The sequence below is a fragment of the Aspergillus clavatus genome, genomic scaffold (assembly GCF_000002715.2).
Source record: "Aspergillus clavatus NRRL 1 1099423829806 genomic scaffold, whole genome shotgun sequence".
In the NCBI taxonomy this organism is placed as follows: domain Eukaryota; kingdom Fungi; phylum Ascomycota; class Eurotiomycetes; order Eurotiales; family Aspergillaceae; genus Aspergillus; species Aspergillus clavatus.
The window spans coordinates 1,157,897-1,174,845 of record NW_001517093.1 but is presented as its reverse complement, the minus strand read 5'-3'; the positions used below and the strand labels follow the sequence as shown (position 1 = coordinate 1,174,845).

The 16,949-nt window shown below is 49.2% G+C and overlaps 6 protein-coding genes and 2 non-coding genes across 8 annotated transcripts, besides 1 other annotated feature; 3 read left to right on the top strand and 5 right to left on the bottom strand.

Moving 5' to 3' along the window:
• The first annotated feature begins 784 nt into the window (after positions 1-784).
• On the top strand, positions 785-857 carry ACLA_083090. The gene has a single exon. It is a non-coding gene; the product is annotated as a tRNA-Lys (tRNA).
• A 715-nt stretch (positions 858-1,572) lies between these two features.
• On the bottom strand, positions 1,573-1,788 carry ACLA_083080 (uncharacterized protein; the record flags this gene model as incomplete). Its single annotated transcript, XM_001268039.1, has 1 exon — positions 1,573-1,788. The coding sequence occupies one exon, from the start codon at positions 1,786-1,788 to the stop codon at positions 1,573-1,575; it is 216 nt and encodes a 71-aa protein (XP_001268040.1).
• Positions 1,789-4,505: 2,717 nt separating this feature from the next.
• ACLA_083070 (NAD(P)-dependent alcohol dehydrogenase) lies at positions 4,506-5,522 on the bottom strand (the record flags this gene model as incomplete). Its single annotated transcript, XM_001268038.1, has 1 exon — positions 4,506-5,522. One exon carries the CDS (start codon positions 5,520-5,522, stop codon positions 4,506-4,508), a length of 1,017 nt encoding a protein of 338 aa, XP_001268039.1.
• A 1,200-nt stretch (positions 5,523-6,722) lies between these two features.
• On the top strand, positions 6,723-9,704 carry ACLA_083060 (lipase/esterase family protein; the record flags this gene model as incomplete). The annotated part of the gene is made up of 4 exons (XM_001268037.1): positions 6,723-6,791; positions 6,853-7,267; positions 7,439-7,580; positions 7,631-9,704. The coding sequence occupies 4 exons, from the start codon at positions 6,723-6,725 to the stop codon at positions 9,702-9,704; spliced, it is 2,700 nt and encodes an 899-aa protein (XP_001268038.1).
• A 250-nt stretch (positions 9,705-9,954) lies between these two features.
• On the bottom strand, positions 9,955-10,026 carry ACLA_083050. The gene has a single exon. It is a non-coding gene; the product is annotated as a tRNA-Gly (tRNA).
• Positions 10,027-10,869: 843 nt separating this feature from the next.
• On the bottom strand, positions 10,870-12,063 carry ACLA_083040 (Mrp/NBP35 family ATP-binding protein; the record flags this gene model as incomplete). The annotated part of the gene is made up of 4 exons (XM_001268036.1): positions 10,870-11,531; positions 11,602-11,721; positions 11,820-11,955; positions 12,007-12,063. The coding sequence occupies 4 exons, from the start codon at positions 12,061-12,063 to the stop codon at positions 10,870-10,872; spliced, it is 975 nt and encodes a 324-aa protein (XP_001268037.1).
• Positions 12,064-12,326: 263 nt separating this feature from the next.
• Positions 12,327-14,203, top strand: ACLA_083030 (AATF family protein; the record flags this gene model as incomplete). The annotated part of the gene is made up of 3 exons (XM_001268035.1): positions 12,327-12,384; positions 12,446-12,548; positions 12,625-14,203. 3 exons carry the CDS (start codon positions 12,327-12,329, stop codon positions 14,201-14,203), a joined length of 1,740 nt encoding a protein of 579 aa, XP_001268036.1.
• Positions 13,022-13,098: a microsatellite.
• Positions 14,204-15,540: 1,337 nt separating the features above from the next.
• On the bottom strand, positions 15,541-16,326 carry ACLA_083020 (uncharacterized protein; the record flags this gene model as incomplete). Its single annotated transcript, XM_001268034.1, has 1 exon — positions 15,541-16,326. The coding sequence occupies one exon, from the start codon at positions 16,324-16,326 to the stop codon at positions 15,541-15,543; it is 786 nt and encodes a 261-aa protein (XP_001268035.1).
• Between the last annotated feature and the right edge of the window lie 623 nt (positions 16,327-16,949).

Below are 16,949 nucleotides of genomic sequence, written 5' to 3'. Positions count from 1 at the left end.
CGCTTCCTTGTGATGATAATCAGTGGTAACTGGGAAGCGTGCTCGAGCCTCAGGGGTCGCACTGCCCCAGGCTCTCAGCCTCAATCCTTCTCTCACGGTGTTCAGCCTCAAGCCACAGAGACTCCTACTGTGATTGTGGCTCCTTCATCTCTCCTCTTCCTTTCCTTATCGTGCTTCAGCCACATGCTGACAACTCGATACGAGCTCCGGAGCCTTGGCATGTAGGTCATATCCTGTTCTACTCCAAATTGCTCGCAATCTATCTAGGCCTCTAGATTCCCCAAAGTGATATCGAGATCAAAATAGCAAACCGCCAAATGGGGATAGGCACGAGGTAATGTTGGTGCCTCCCGCTCGTCTACGTTGACAGCAGCTCTCTACTACCGCTGGCTCACAACGCTCGATAGTTGTCGCGCGGCTCGACTCAATTATTGCTTAGAGTCCCTCTAACCAGTTGATTTACTGCTCGAAATAATATCTCTTAGCAGTCATCCTTGTCACTGAACAATGAAGCAGAGATGTCGAGGCTGAAACACGAAGACAGCGCTACACACTATCTATATCCCGCCCTCATTCGACAAAAGACACTCCGAACAATCCCATGCCATGCATAACCTCCGTGTGCTTTGACTTGGATATAACGTCCCGCAAGCACAATTTACCAACTATGTGCTCGCTACAGTTGCAGGTAAGAAGATAGTCAGTGTCGTCTGTTGCGAGAGATCCCCTGAGTAAAGTACTGGGCGTCATAAATCTCTTCGCTATCAATGTCTTCAAGAAGCCTGCCGGGCTAGCTCAATCGGTAGAGCGTGAGACTCTTAATCTCAAGGTTGCGGGTTCGACCCCCGCGTTCGGCTTCTCTTTTTGCTCTTATTCAGTCTACTCTTATGGTGTAGCCTGGGAGCAAATTTTTTTTTGCAATCTTTCGTTTGTGGACTGCAATGGCGTTGGACGAAACAATATTCTTGGCTCCACTTGGATTTGACATGCTCCACCTTTAGGGCCCAAGTTCTTTGGCCTTGGCACTTGGCCTGTACGGTGTAGAATACCTATATTGACCAACCTTTATTTACTATTACGATGACCATCCCTTTTACAATCAAGTACATCTATTTAAATTGCAGAAGGACTAATTCATTCCAGATCAAGCGCCACAAGCTACAGACTATAATGTTGCGCCTTCTTAAAGATGACTAAAGCAGTGTATTGACTATCTAGATCCTGTCCTCAGGCAGCGAACCTCGACACCATCAAGGTGCAAAGTCCAAGCCATTCGCATCCATCCTGAAAGTCCAATAAACCAGCGTCCTGTCATCAGATACTTCAATTCTTTGTTCGTGAGATATGTCGTTATTCATAAAATATCAAAGCACCAAAGACGTCGTCAGTGCTGGCTGGCAATCTGTCAGACAAGTCCAATTCCCCAGGGTGTATTCGAAACTTCTTACCATTGCGCTTGCTTGAATGGATCAACCTAGCAATAATGCCCATGCACAGTCTCATTCGTCTGGTTTAAGATGCCATCAGATGAAATGTCAGAAAAGTGGAACCGGGAAGCAGAGTGCTACGAACCTATTTCTTAACGCAGACGCCCTCCTTGGTGTTGCACTTGGGGCAGGGGCCACCGCAGTCCTTGTTGTTGAAGCACAGCTGTCCGCAGACGCTGCGCTTGTTGTTGAGGTTGTCGAGGGTGGATGCTGCGTCGTTGGTAGTGGTGCCACCAGGGACAGCGGCAGCACTGGCCATACCAGTGATGAAAGCAAGGGTGAGAATGTTGAGGAACTTCATGGTGATGATTGAATTGGATCGATTGAGTGTGCTAAAACAAGAAGGTTGAGATGGGTTAACTTGCAGATGTGAATGCAGATAAAGTGAGCAGAGTAGAAGAGTGGTGGTTAAAGAGGAGAAAGGAGAAGGATCGAGCTCTGGGAGGTATTTAAACAATGAGAAGAGATGCTCAAGTGAATGAAAGTCTGTCAATAGAGAAACTGGCAGTGAATGAGTATAGGAGGTGTTAGTATGAAGCTTTCACTCTGCTGTCTGGTAGAGTCACACCAGCAAGGCAGGAAACCATGATGGCATATTAATCAGCATCAAATATACTCTTTACAGCAGGGAATACCTGTCATTAAGCCTAGCTGATAATGCACTCTGGGGCTGTAAGCCAGACAATAAATCAAAGCTCAGTGAATATGCATGTACCCAGGATTATGCAAGTTTCTTTATGTGCCTGATGCAGTGCAACCTCAACTTTTGAATTTGCTGGATCTTCGAGTCAAAGCCATCTCTCGGCAAACAACAGGTCATACCTTGGAATGTCTTATCCTAAGTAGATAGTTCATGGGAAAATGAGTTTGGGATAGGTCTAAACAGCCCCTAAATCGCCATACACCTTGATAGATGATTGCTGCCGGCTTCTTGGTTGAAGTATGAGCTTGGGACTTTGGTAGGACAAAGAATCTGGAAACTAATATTACCCCAGATCACCAGATCTACGTTCTCTTTCTTTGATGTTGATCAATTACATCGAGTACTCGAGTATAAAGAGGTGATCGACTCCACTAGGTAACCAGTACATGCGTACAGACTTGACTCTTGTTCAAAGACCGGATCATTTTAGTGACACCCGAAGTTTGAGATGAGAGCATGGACAATCAATTGGCATTCTAAAAAGGGATCGTTTGTGTATGGCCAGAATAGCTCTCATACTGAGTGAATTTCAACGTACACGACGGAGAGATATGATAAACATGTGCCCTCAGTCGCTGTACCTCAATGCAAGCCATCAGTGGTAGCCTAAGGACAAGCCTCTAAGTGTCAGAACCAGCAACGTGGCATACAGCACATGAGACATTATTGGGCGAGCCATCCTTTGACTCAGCCTAGAAATGTGATGATCAGGACGCGCTCTGCAAAGAGTTTGAACCCTTGTCAGTATATCTATGGGATATTTCTAGGAGAGGAGGCGGTTGAATTCTTTATGTTGCACTAAATTAGTCAGTTTCTATATTAGCATAGTGCGCATGTGGATTGTATAGTGTTAGTGGCTACTTTTCTAGGTGTGAAGGCGAAACATGCATTTCAGTATCCCAGGATATTAGAAAGCACTATTATAGTTATGGAGCCTAAGGCCGAGATCGTGGGTCAGTCCATTCTAGTCACGCGACTAAAGGGCTCTCGGGCAGTCGGCAATTACGCTACCCTCCCACTCTCTCTCATGTCCTAGAATGACAGAATCCCCCTGTTATCCCTCCCCTACCAACCAAACTCCACCAGAGTCTTTTCATCGTCGATTTGCTTGCCAAATAGTTCTTTTGGGTTGCCCTCAGTAGCCGCACGGACAATAGGCTGAGCTCCTTCAGCCGACTTGACGCCCTAACCACCCCCGAAATTGGTCCTGCAATAGCCCGGGGCGGCTAGGACGACTAGGATGTTCTCCTTTTGCAGGCGGGGCGCGTGAGTGCTGGTCGGGAGCCCTGATTATCTCTTTCAGCCAGCAGAAGAGCAGCTGTGCGGCGCGAAAGCAATGATCGATGACGGTCCTACAAGAAGATACCCAAGCCGGATGTGGTGCTTGCGCAGCATGCGATGCGAATGAAGGCGGGCACAGTCAGCATTCGCTTGGGTCACTTGCTCACGGCAGCTGATGCGTTGGATATACGAATCTATGGATGGGGTGGGCGCGGCTCAGCTCCGCAGACGCGTGTTGATCCTATTATAATTAGCACTTCCATTGTTACAAGATTACAGACTATTATGAGTCGCGAAGTAACACCTAGCAAGCTGGCCGTCGTTAGCCATGGGAGCATTCAAGCAGGTCACACGGCAAATATCATTCCAGACCAGTTAGATCTCAAGCTCAATATCCGCACATACAACACGGATGTACGAGGCCGAGTGCTTACATCCAACAAGAAGATCATTAAAGCAGAGTGCGAGGCCGCCGGAGTCGTCAAGAAACCATCCATTACAACAATCAGTTCCGCACCAGCTACCATCAACGATAAGAGCTACTGTGCAGGCCTTACGGGGGACATTCAGTTCCTATCTCAAAGATAACCTGGTTAAGTCGGAAAGCCCGCGGTGGCCAGCGAGGATTTCTCGCTTCTTACTACAGTAGTGGGAGCCCCTTACGTGATATAGACGTTTGGCTGTGTTGATACTGAGACATGGGACGATGCTGTCGCCAGGAGCAAGGTGACTGAACTGCCGAGTAATCACTCCCTGTTCTTCGCACCGTGTATCCAACCTTGTCTTTGCACGGCAGTAGATGTAATAACCATTTGGTGCACTTACTTTCCTCCAGCGGAAGGAGGCGGCGTGATCCTCACAACAAAGGTAGAAAACACACAGTAAATAGTTCTCAACCTACATAAATATGAACACTAACTTGAGCATCATATCTCGATACCTTTTGAGCTGAGTAGGGATATCCCACAATTGCACTACCAGAGCGCCGAATAGTACAACCGCAAATTGTAAAGTTACATCAATCATTTCCTTGTTCAAGGCTTTTGTCCAACATGGATGATGATCTTTCCTCTCGCTCTTCCCGAGCGAAGCTTCTCAAATGCCTTGACGGCATCCTGTAGCTCGTACGTGCTGTCGACTACCACGCGCACCTTGCCTTGCTGGATCCACTCGCCAATACGGACAATATCGGCCTTGTTATTCTTGAACAGGAGAATCACATACTTCCTCTTCCCGCCGCCCAAGAAACTCGGCCTAACCAGCCGCCGAGCAAACGTGAGCATCGACGCCGCGCCCACCTGAACGAACACCTTCCCCGGCAGCAAGAACGCATCGCACTCCCTATAAAGCCCCTCGGGCAGTCCAATGTGATCCACGACATGGCTGTACACATGGCCCTGGCTCTTGAGGGTACTCAAGACATCCGTTTGAGTGTAATCGATGACTTCGTCCGCGCCCAGGTCCTTGCAGAACTGCACGTTGCGCGTCGAGCACGTCGTCGTAACATGGCATCCCAGCAACTTCGCAATCTGGATTGCAAAGATCCCAACCCCGCCCGATCCGCCGTTAATCAGCACCTTCTCCCCCGCCGACACATACGGCGCAAGCGACTGGTACGCTGTCTGGCCCGCAACACCCACCGTCGCTGCATGGTCCGGATCCACACCCTCGGGCAGGGCTGCGATGGTGCTCGCCGCACACACGAGATACTCGCCCAGAGACCCGAACTGGGACGGGATCCCGATCGAGCCGTAGACTAGTTGGTCGGGGTGGAAGTCGGAGACATCGGGGCCGATGATGACGACGCGGCCGCAGAAGTCCATGCCTGGAGTGGCGGGCGTGGTGATGACGACTTTGGATGCAAGACCCAGTTCGGGCACTTTGTAGTCTGCGGGGTTGATGGAGGCTGAGATCACCTGGATCAGGACGTGGTTCTGGCGCAGGGTTCCTGGGGTGCGTGCCTCAGGGTTGAAGGTGAGGTGCTTTTCGAGCCCGCCAGAGGCGTTGCTATAGAGCCAGGCCTTCATTGTCGAAGGTAGAGACTCTGTCATTTTGGATGAGAGACTAAAGTTTGATGAAATCTTTTTTCTTGAAGCAGAGGGTAATTCCGTCTTAAAAGTCAAGTGAGAGAGCAGTATGGTTGAAGAAGTTGATTATATAGTGTCACACGGTCACTCGGATGGACAACGCAATCCTCCGCGTTGACCTTAACGGCAGATGTAGGTCTTTAAAATCCTCAAATCAGTGATCAAATATATGAAATGAAATTTTCATATGGTTGTTGGAATGTGAAGGGTGACAATGTGAGTCTTTGATTGTTTGCAGGATATGAGGTTTCTATGATGAAAGTTATACATGTCGTTCTGACCTCAATTTATGCAGGAGCTTACTAAGGCACATGCATAGTTATGTACATGCACCTGATCATATTGTCTACTTGCCTCCTCTCTAGAGCCTGGACCGACTACCACAATGTGTCACAAACAACCCAGGAGTTTAATGCGAGCCTCCAGTCGATGCAGAGTCCAGACATGCCAGCTCGGTCTTTTATTGTCTTCTCATATTCATGCATTATTAGTTATCTACTGTCAAGCTCTTCGTTGTTTCACAGCGGATCCTACTCTAGAGTCTAGACTCTAGTCTCTACGGAGTACTACTATCTACTAAGTACTTACAGGCGAGCTTATCGACCATCGGGAAAGCTTGGAAGTACCGTATCTTCAGCAAGCCAGTTGACAGCATTTGACCCTGATGATGGGAAAAACCTTTAAGAGATGCTCAAGCGGTCTAATTCATACTTATGACGACTATTGACGATTGTATCTCCAGTGGACGATGATCAACTATTTCTCTCAAAACGATCTCACATGTCTCCACCCGAACAGGATTAGCGCATCCCCTACACGCAATTAAGCAATGACATCACTGGCCTTAGGCTCTTCCCCCCTCTGCGATCCAACAAGAGCGTCCATTGCGAGGCCACCACGAGTCCGCGATATAAGAATAGATGATCCAGCCAGTCTTGATGCCCAATGGCTGCGTGATCGCTGGGGCCCTGTTGATACCCACTACTTAGGCCCTGTGTCATTCTCCTCTGCATTACTCTTTCCTCAAATCTGTATCCCATCCTTCGCAACCGTGGATTGCTTAACCTCAGCACCGGATCCTGTTAAATATCAGCGAGGCCGGATCCCCGTCGCATGGAACTTTTCTAACAAGTAGGTGATTTTTATTTCGGTGATAATCGCGCCATGCCATTGAATACGGTGGCACTGGGTGCAGCCCTCACGCCTACTGTCGTTGCGACCCTGTTCTCGCATGTAAGTTAATTCATCTCCAAACCAGTAGTATGTGACACTATTGACGATCTTGTGTCTGCAGTTTCTGCATCGGAAATCTCGACAGTCCAAGCCTACCGTTCACATCTCCTACGACGAAGGCATTCAGATCATCCGCGAATTTCTTACCTATGCCTCTAAGCATCCCGTCGAAGATCTCCAAGCCTTCACAGCTCAGCGAGTGCCTGCGCCACATTGGGTGAAGACGGATAAAGTCACAATTTCAGAAAATCACTTGTCCTCGGCTGCCACTACGATTATTAACCAACTTGGTTCCAAAGGGGTATCCCGAGTCGGTGGAGAGAAATGGTGGCAATGGAGAGGGCCATCGGACGGCCTCAAGGGGGAATGGATCGAGATGAAAAAGGACTACAATGAGAGGAAGCGCGCAAAGGGTGACTATCCGAGCCAGAAACGAATCATGCTGTATATTCACGGCGGCGCATACTTCTTCGGCAGTGTAGAAACACATCGGTATCAGTTGCAGCGTCATGCTAGGAAACTTAGGGGACGAGTCTTTGCACGGTAAGTAGCTCCCCTCCCATGTCCCAACATATCGCTAAGTGTGTGTAGTAAGTTGAACTACGGGTCTTAAGAGTAGGTCAATGACTAACCAATGTTGTGTTAAGCGGAATATCGTCTAGCACCACAGTTTCCATTCCCTTGCGCTTTGCAGGACTGTCTTGCTGCGTACCTTTATCTCCTGGATGAGCATGACCCAAAAAACATTATTTTTGCTGGGGACTCCGCTGGGGGTGGCATGGTACTTTCGTAAGTCAGGTCACTTTGTTTGATAGGAGAGCCTCGCTAACCTCATCTAGTATTTTGGTCATTCTCCGCGATCAAGGACTACCTTTACCCGCAGGAGCGATTCTGATCTCTCCTTGGGTCGACCTAACCCATTCATTCCCAAGCGTGGTATCAGATTGCCCAGGGGACTACATTCCTCCGAATGGTTTTCGACACAAGCCCTCCGCAGCCTGGCCGCCTCCGAACGCCGATGAGATTGAGGCCATGAGGAAAAGCGCCGGGAAGAGTTCCTCGAAAAGCGTCGTGGAGCAAATCCTGTTGAACAAAAATAGCGAGGCCCATGAGACCGCGGTGAAGGGCTATTCAGTTGAGCAGGGCGGGCCGGAGGCTATGGAGCCTGCTTTTCCAGGCACACAGGCTACTATACATGACGGGTGCGGCAACATCAAAATTCCTATTGAAGGGAAGACAATCGAGTTGAAAGATCAGATTCAAATGTATGTAACGAATCAGCTCATATCTCACCCTTTGGTCTCCCCGGTCCTTCAACCTTCACTTGGCGGTCTACCTCCGCTCCAGATTCTTGTCGGGGGAGGTGAACGATTGCGAGATGAGCAGTTTTACCTTGCGCACAAGGCCGCGAATCCGACAGCATATTCACCCAGCAATGCCTTCCTTGATCAGTATGACCCCACGCGAGAGATACTGCACAAATATCCGGGCACTTATGTGCAGCTTCAAGTATGGGATGATCTCTGTCACGTCACACCGGCTCTAAGCTTCACGCGCCCCGCAAAATACATGTATCGCTCGATTGCTCAATTCGGGGCATGGGCTCTTGCATGTGCGCAGACATCTGGGATTGATATTATTGACGATGATGAGATCTCACCCATCTCCTCTACTGATACCGATGGCCCCAGCGCAGCCACCAAGGGCGTACAGAAGCAGAATACGGATATTTCAACCGCTTCCGTGGGTAGGGCTGGTGATCCGCTACCATCATTCAGGGACCGCATGATACGCCAACGAGTCGATAAAAGAGGTCATATATATCCTCTTGAGCCACCAGCATCCTATGCTGTTCTTCAGCGCTCAAAGTCTCATATCGGCACCATGAACCCGCACCTTGTCACGAAGTGGATAAGCAGTAAGCAGGAATGGGATATCAAATTTGCAAAAGCCAAACTCCGGGTCCAAAGACAACGTTTGAAGGAGCTGGCGCACGGGTTCCAGGATTTTGAGGGTGAGACTCCTCCTCCAAGCTCATTGGCTGCAAGAAGGCTTGCTCCTGGCGTCATACCGGCTGAGAAGGCCCGTATGGGCCGAAAGAGCTACCCGATGACTATGTGGAGTCGAATTGCTAGCAAACATGATGAGCGTACTCTTGAAAGGGAACGCCAACTGGGAGATCGCTCAAGAAGAAAGAGCGTGGAGTGTGGGCGAGCTGGAGAATCCATGGGGAAAGAAAAGCCTGAGAATCGTATTGAATCATTTCCGACTGAGCAACCCAGTGGATCGGATGTACAGAAACAGCCAACATCCGATGCTCAAGGACTTGCCCTTGTCGATGCAGGGATCACCAGCCATAAAATATCAAAACAGGAGCCGATTGATGCTGCTGGAAATCTTAGCGAGGATGAGCCCTCTCGTCAAGACACTCTCTCAATTGGAAAGTCCTCAAACCCCCTGATCCTCCTGCCAGAATATGAAAGTAGGCAGTTCACGCGAGAGAATGCAAGCACGACAACCCTGCTACATGCCGCGGGGACTCTTCCCGCAACGTCTGACAACCAACGGCCTGCCTCTCAGGCCGGGTCGGGCACAGTACGAAGTGTCCTCACTGCGGACTTGGAGGAGACTAGTACGATTGACGACCAGAGGTCTTTGGCCCTCACCACAACCACCGGCTTGGACAACGCAAGTACCCGCGCCGTCCGCAATTCCAAGGGCGTGGTGAGCTTGATGAACCACGGGAACTCGACGAATGATTCTGTCGATGCGTTCTCCGCCGCTCGTCGATCGGGAGATCTCGATTCATTCTACTCGATCAATGCAAATACCGAGGGAGATGCCTATTCCTACATCGGTCGTCCGGATATGCCAGACCGGGATGTCTTCAAGACGGCGGATGAGTACCATTGATTTATGGTTTATGACATGCCACATGATAATGGATTTAGACACATGCTATATACTATTGCCTTGTCTTTCACTTGTACATAGCTATACCCTAATTTAAAATAGAACTAACGTTTGTCGTTTCCCTTTGAGCATATCCTTTTGAAAATAACTATTGAACAATTACTTCATAGACAAACAAAAACTAAGAACGTAGGGCTCTATAAGCAGCCGAAAGAGAGAGAGAGAGAGGGAAAAAAAAAAAAGGAAATTGTGCGTTAGCTGGGAGTCGAACCCAGATCTATTGCTTGGAAGGCAATAATGCTAACCGCTACACCACTAACGCTTCTTGTTGGAAAAAGCTGGCAAATAATGATATGTAGTCCTAGCCATGTAATTACTAAAGGTACATTCTAAAATCACCTTTGCATTTTTCTACTCCATACGGAGTACATATGAAAGACATGTCCATAGTTGAGGACAAAAGTACCCCGTTGATGGGATGGCTATGTGATATTCCACTGAGATCTCAGTGATTGCTGTATTTCTCGTTCCTGGCAAAATCATATAATCAAAATACTGGTTTCAGGCTTCAAAAATCCATACTGACATCGATATATAGCGCAATGGTATTGTACTTGCTTGATTAGACTAACAATATGCCCCTTAGTTTACATATTCAAATAATATTTTTTGGATGTTGCTCATGTAGGCAGTTTTGTATCTCTTACACAGTTACTATTAGGGGGTCCTGTTGGTTAGGTACATGACATCTATAGCCTGGCACTCTCCACATTTTTAAGCTGATTTTGCAAAATACTGTAGAGCGACGTTATTACTGGGGGGTATTCCATAAATAATATATTTGAAGTCATTAGGTATTCTTGTATGGAAGGAAACCACGAACAGAGTACTGGGGGTTCGCTGTTCTGTGTATCATATCTATGCATGATAATGCCGCTTGTTGCGTGCAGATAATTTATTATTTTCTATATCGATATGTGGGGACGCATAACTCAGATGAACTTGCCATCGTATAACCAAGCCATGGAGGTACTAAGCAGTAGATGTTGGCGTTTCTAGGAAACTAAGAATGCCGGAATTTAAATGGCCGCTCCGGTGTGACCTGAGAGGACCATCTTAGGGTATATATGTAATGTACATGGGGCCAGTCATCATGAAGAGTACCTTAATGCCACTCCAAACCAACCTTCCGGGCAACTCTCTCAGCTACGTCAAGGAACGCCTTGCGCCTCGCGCTACGACCATCACTCTCCTCCGATACAACTGTGGGTATACCACGGTCGGCATCCTCGCAGACCTTCGCGTCAAGAGGAATATCGCCCAGGAAGTCGACGCCTAGTCGCTTACACTCGGCAATGACGCCCCAGTCTTCTGGTCCATGGCCGTGACTCTCGCCGTGGGAGAAGATCTTCGTCTCGTGGCCGCACTGCGGGCAGGCAAAGTAGGCCATGTTACGCACCATCCCCAGAACGGGGATCTTCAGCCGCTCGAACATGCCGAAGCCGCGAACTGCGTCGCGCAGAGCGATGTCTTGCGGCGTGGTCACGATGACTGCGCCGTCAACGACGATCTCTTGACCGATTGTCAGTTGCACGTCGCCGGTGCCAGGAGGTAGGTCTAGAATTAGCACGTCAAGGGGGCCCCACGAGACTGAGTGGAGGAGTTGGTGCATGGCCTTGGTGACCATGAGACCGCGCCATGAGATTGGGGTGGTGTCCATGGGTACATTGCCGGAGGGGTGTGAGGCGTCTGCCTCGGGTTGGGGGAGGAGATATCCCATCGACATGGATTTGAGGCCATAGTTGGTAAGAGGGAGGAGGCAGTTATCTGGGCAAAGTCAGAGATGGGTAGACAAGAAAGCACGAGTTAGCCAGTTGAGACTGAACAAGGAGCTCACTTTCGTCTAGGCGCGGTTCACCGGAGAGGTTGAGGAGAGTTGGGATAGAAGGCCCGAATATGTCAGTGTCCAAAATGCCAGTACGAATTCCATGGCGAGCTAGAGACAGAGCGAGATTCACTAATAGATAGGTTAGTTTGGTATCGGCAGATTTTCACTAGCAGAGAACCTGCAATGCACAAAGTGGATCAGATGAGATCGCAATCGGGCTCCCATACCGGCAATTGTAGATTTACCCACACCACCCTTAGCTGACGACACTGCGATCACCTTCTTCACATCACGGATCTTGCGCTTCTCTGGCACATCTCGGCGGCGAGGGAATGACGGCGGAGTGCCGGAACGAGGAAGACCCTGCTATCGTCAGTACATTTTGTCTGTGGTATTCAAGCACTTAAAAACTACCAACGGGTTATCATGTTGAAGGACCCGAAGGACCGAGAATAACCTCCTCTGTATCATGGTTGCAGCTGTATGCACGTATAACAATGGAGATTCGCGATGATCATCGACATCATTTACTGCCGGAGGAAAAGACACACCGCCCTGGGAAACTTGCCTGTTACGGAGACGGGGCTACCAATTCTGAAAGTTTATCCGACACCGCATTCCGCCTGGCCAAAAATTATCGCAGGCAGAAAAAAAAAATAAAAACGAGGCGGAGCTAAAATTCACGAAGAGTTCCAATTCTCTGTATATACCTGCACCGTATCCCAGTCGGAAAGATGGCGCCCAAGTCGCTCGCAGAGCAAATAGCTGAATTGGAAGATCCAACACCAAAAGGTTTGTATCCGGTCGATCGGCCATTTCGCGTTCCCCTGAAGCTAATCTTGTTTGCGATCAGATTTCGATCCCGAGGATTTGGATCGTGCTGGACCAGACAGTGACGACGAAGCTGGTCAAGCTGCTGACCCTAATGCTGGACGGGAGCATTACCAGGCTGTAGGGTGAGTTACTGTCTTCTGTGCACCGCCCTCTGGCTATTTTCATTCGTAAGAGGTGATAGTGCTGACCTTCCCTCAGCAAAGCAAAGCTTCGCAAGCAGGATCCAATCAACCTTGGAAAGCAATACGCTGGATCGCGTATCAGTAGAGATGCTCTCGAAGCCGAAAGCGACGATGATCCGTTCAAAGCACGCTCGAGTGACGAGGAAGATAGTGAGGATGAGGAGGAAGAGGATTCCGAATTAGGAAGCGAGGACGACGAAGACTTATCTGAGGAAAGCGAAGAAGAGCGACCCAAGAAATCCAAGAAATCCGGAAAAGCCGATAAGAAACAACAAAAGAAGGAGCTGGAAGTTTCATCGGAGGACGAGGACATGGATGGCATGGAAACCGATGGTTTGGAAGAAATCGAAGGAAGCGAGGAGGGCTCGGAGGACGAGCTCGATGAGGATGACCTGGGCGGCGAATTTCCATCGGATGACGACGATGACGAGGAGGATGATGAGGATGAGGAAGACGAAGACGACGATGACGATGACGATGACGACGACGAGGATCGACATGAGGGATCTAGCAAGAAGTCGAAGTCCGATGATCGGGAGGAACTTCGCCGACTCATGTCCTCTGATCAGAAAACAATTGCAGCCACCATTTCGCAAGCCGCCAAGGCAGACGCTGCCAAAGGCAAAGCAGTCAAACAACAGCGTGCTACTTTCGATGCCCTACTTAACACGCGCATCAAGTTACAGAAGGGCCTAACTGCCATCGATCAGCTTTCCATCGCCGCAAAGGGTAACGAGGAGAGCAATGATATCGACGGAGAAGCTATCAAGTCCGCTGAATCCGCTGCCCTCGCTCTCTGGTCTACACTCGAAGATCTGCGACTCGCCCTGGCCGATGCACAGGCACCCGGCGAGTCGAAGAAACGAAAGCGCCCGTCTGCTGCTACCCTGACGACATCCACCGATTCCTTATGGAAGCGCATGGCAGATGTGGAATCCGATGCTGTCCCTCGCCGTCGAACCATCCTTGACAAGTGGTCGCTCAAGGTGCGCGGGTCCAATGCTGCACTCCCCAACGCTCGGGGAAAACTCATGGGCACCAGTGCTGCGAATCAACAAACCATTACCGCCGTCATTGACGCGCAGATCGCCTCGGAGATCGGCGACCGCTCTGCTAAACGCTCTCGGAAGAACGCGTCATCCAATGGCAATGCTACATCTGCTGATGCTGAACATGAACCCATCTACGACGACACCGTATTCTACCAGTCTCTGCTCCGTGATCTCGTAGAGCAACGCATGTCTTCTTCCGACGCCATCACAAACGGTATCGACACCCTCCATATCCAGCTGCCTACTCGGCTATCCGTGCACCCTGTTACGGGCATGCGCAAGGACAAGGTCAAAAGGGAGATCGATACCCGAGCATCCAAGGGGCGTAAGATGCGCTTTGAGGTCCATGAGAGGCTGCAGAACTTCATGGCACCCGAAGACCGAGGCCGCTGGACCAATACCGCACGAGAAGAATTTTTCGCTTCGCTCCTTGGCAAGACTGCCAGTGGCCTGTTGCGAGAGGGTGATGACGAGGAAGTTAGTGCCGCCGAGGAGAGCGATGAGGACCGCGAGGAGGGTGGCTTGAAGTTGTTCCGCAGTTAAGCGTTTATTCAAATATGTATAGTCCTGTGTCAGGTATCGTTGTCAAGAGACCCAAAAGTTGCATATAGAGCTGTTGCAGGCGATCATTATTCATAGTCTAGGTGTTGGGAACATAGTTCACAGAGTTTAAAACCAGGCAGTTGGTGCTTACACTTTCTTTCCTCATTGCGTCTGCTTTTTAAAATCCTCTCTTTCCTTCCCTGCCAAAGTCTTTAATCTAGTCTTCCGTCACTCTGCCAAAAGGGCAACAGCATTATTATAGAGATGGTTGGACACGTTAGCTACGGAGTTCCAGAAATCTTGGACGTCATTCCATCCTTCGCTGTCCTCTACATGCATATAAAGCTCCTCTTGTGTAAAGTAAATAGGACAAGGAAAGCCAAACTCCCCAGTTCGCGCCAATATCTGTAGCGAAGTGTAGTACTCCGTACTTAGGCCCTAAATAGGGTGTGGAATTGTACTAACATTGGGCCTATTGTCCATACTGAGTTTGAAAGTCTTATTGAAGGAACCTTCGCACTCGTTTGCTTCAATCATGCAGCAACCTTCTAGAGTTCTAATAAATTGAATGGGTATCATTAATCACAAAGTTGTTGTTCCTCAGCCTAAAGCTAGCAACCACTGGTATATTGGAGAAATTTAGCGCATGCCTGCTGTGTCTGAACCAAGCTTATGTTGCGAAGGAATGGTAGACTGATATAGATGGGAAGACGAGGGCGTCTGTGAGAACTTTCCAATAAAATGTTGCTTCTTAATGAGAGAAACTGGTTGAGATCTCCTGAGCATAGCCTCAGTGCTTCTAGGAATTCATATATATCAGGAAGCGAGCTTTTCATGTTAGTCTGACATTATTTGAAAAAACATAAGTGCAGGTACTGTAGTCCTTTTATATCTAGGTTGTAGACATAGGCTATAGCAGTGTCATGCAGGAGTAATTAACTACCACAGAATAGTTAGTTATGACTTAGCTGGAACAGGATAAGCGTCTCAGACCCACTTTCTGCCCCAGATATGCGCGTGACCTTCTGGTCTACAGAGTTATATACTTATAACTGCTTCTTACCTCACTGAACAGAGTGCTGACCAACCGTGATTCACGTCTGGCCTAAGCTCCTAGCTGTAAATGGTATGTAGGATGCTCGGCCACGTGTGCCTATCTGCTTACAAGACGGCGTATCGGGCCACATCGAAACCGACAAGAAGTAACTAGGTCCTCCACCCAAGCCCAGAATTGAGGAAGAAAAGGAAACCGAAAAACACCACACTAAACGCTCCAATCATTGACCCAAGACAACCCGCGAATATATCTAAACGTATTTCGATATCGAAAGTGGGGATTATCCGTGTCTCCCAGGCGAGTATGCTGGCAACGTCGGGCCGTGAGGCGCTTGCGCCCAATTGAACTCGGTACGCCGGGGCAGGCCCTTCATTTTCTCCTCGACCGCGCGCTTCAGGGACTTTTTGCGTTGCGCTTCTTCTTGCGGTGAGAGGAAGTGCGGAAGGCCTTCTTGGTCCACTATCACCGCGCCGCTGACTTCGTTGTACAGCGGTAATGCGCCGCCGGACCCCAGCATTTTTTCGCGGACAGCGTTCTCCAGGAATGCCTGCCGCTCGTGGTCCTCTTGCAAAGACTGGGTGGGCGAGTAGCTGCTTGAATTCATTGGGGTGGTGCGGATTGAGTTGGCGTATGCTGGGAGTGAGATGCCGCCTGCGGATCGCGAGTCCATGTAGTCCGGATATGGTTTTGCGTCGGGTAGAAGCTCCGAGTTGAAGTACACTGTAATCCCTATCTGATCGGAATCAACTGGTGGAGAAATGTCTTTCCAAATGAATGCCGGTTCGTGATCTGCCGGGTCAACGGTTGAGTTCATAGATTGTCGACGAGGTGTCAGGAATTCGGTTTTTTTAAAGGGCATGCCACGTCGACCAAGACCCTCATGATGCGCAGCAGATTGGGTCCTCTTATTAGTATCTGCGTGATGATTGCATCCGGATTTGCTGTCGTGTGCAGAAAACACTGGTGACGATGCTGCTGAGCTCCACATTGCCGGATGCGGAGAAGATTCGACGATGGAGCTCTCGCCGCGATGACGTCTCAGTCTGGACCAGAAGAATGAAGACATCGCTATTTAGGTAGACTAGAGTAAAGTGATTCAAGCAGAATATGAAGATAGACACGATGGGGTGTCAAATTCGAGGACTATTCACTGCCATATTGGCGAGCCATAGTGTACAGGCCGAGCGAGTGTGACTGTGATCGTCGACCCCTGAGCGCCTCAGCACAGCAGTCAGGTGCCACCGACGATGATCAGACATACTTGGCTTGCGTACGTCAAGAAGTGAATGACCAGGCTGAGGGTGTTGTGAAAGAATCCTGGTTCATTGTTGCACAAGGCATCAGATGAAAGATGTGTTTGGGGTGAAACAAAGAGTGCGATGGGATCGACTGGACTTAGTTTAACTAGTCCATTGGCTACACGTGCAGTCGCTTATCGGACTGGCATGCATGCAGATGCATATCGAGACCGCACCTCTTCTGGGAACAATCATATTGGATGGAGAGATTGAAATTGTCGCGCACTCAATCGGCCTGGCCAAAGTGCTACATATACTATGCCGAGATGTCACCGTTGAACTAAGAATATCCCCATCATACCACTGTTCTCTCGGTGGAGCTACCAGCTGGGATGTGTCCCATCCGGCTCTTGAGTCCAATAAACCGTATATCCAATGATCTACTACTGCT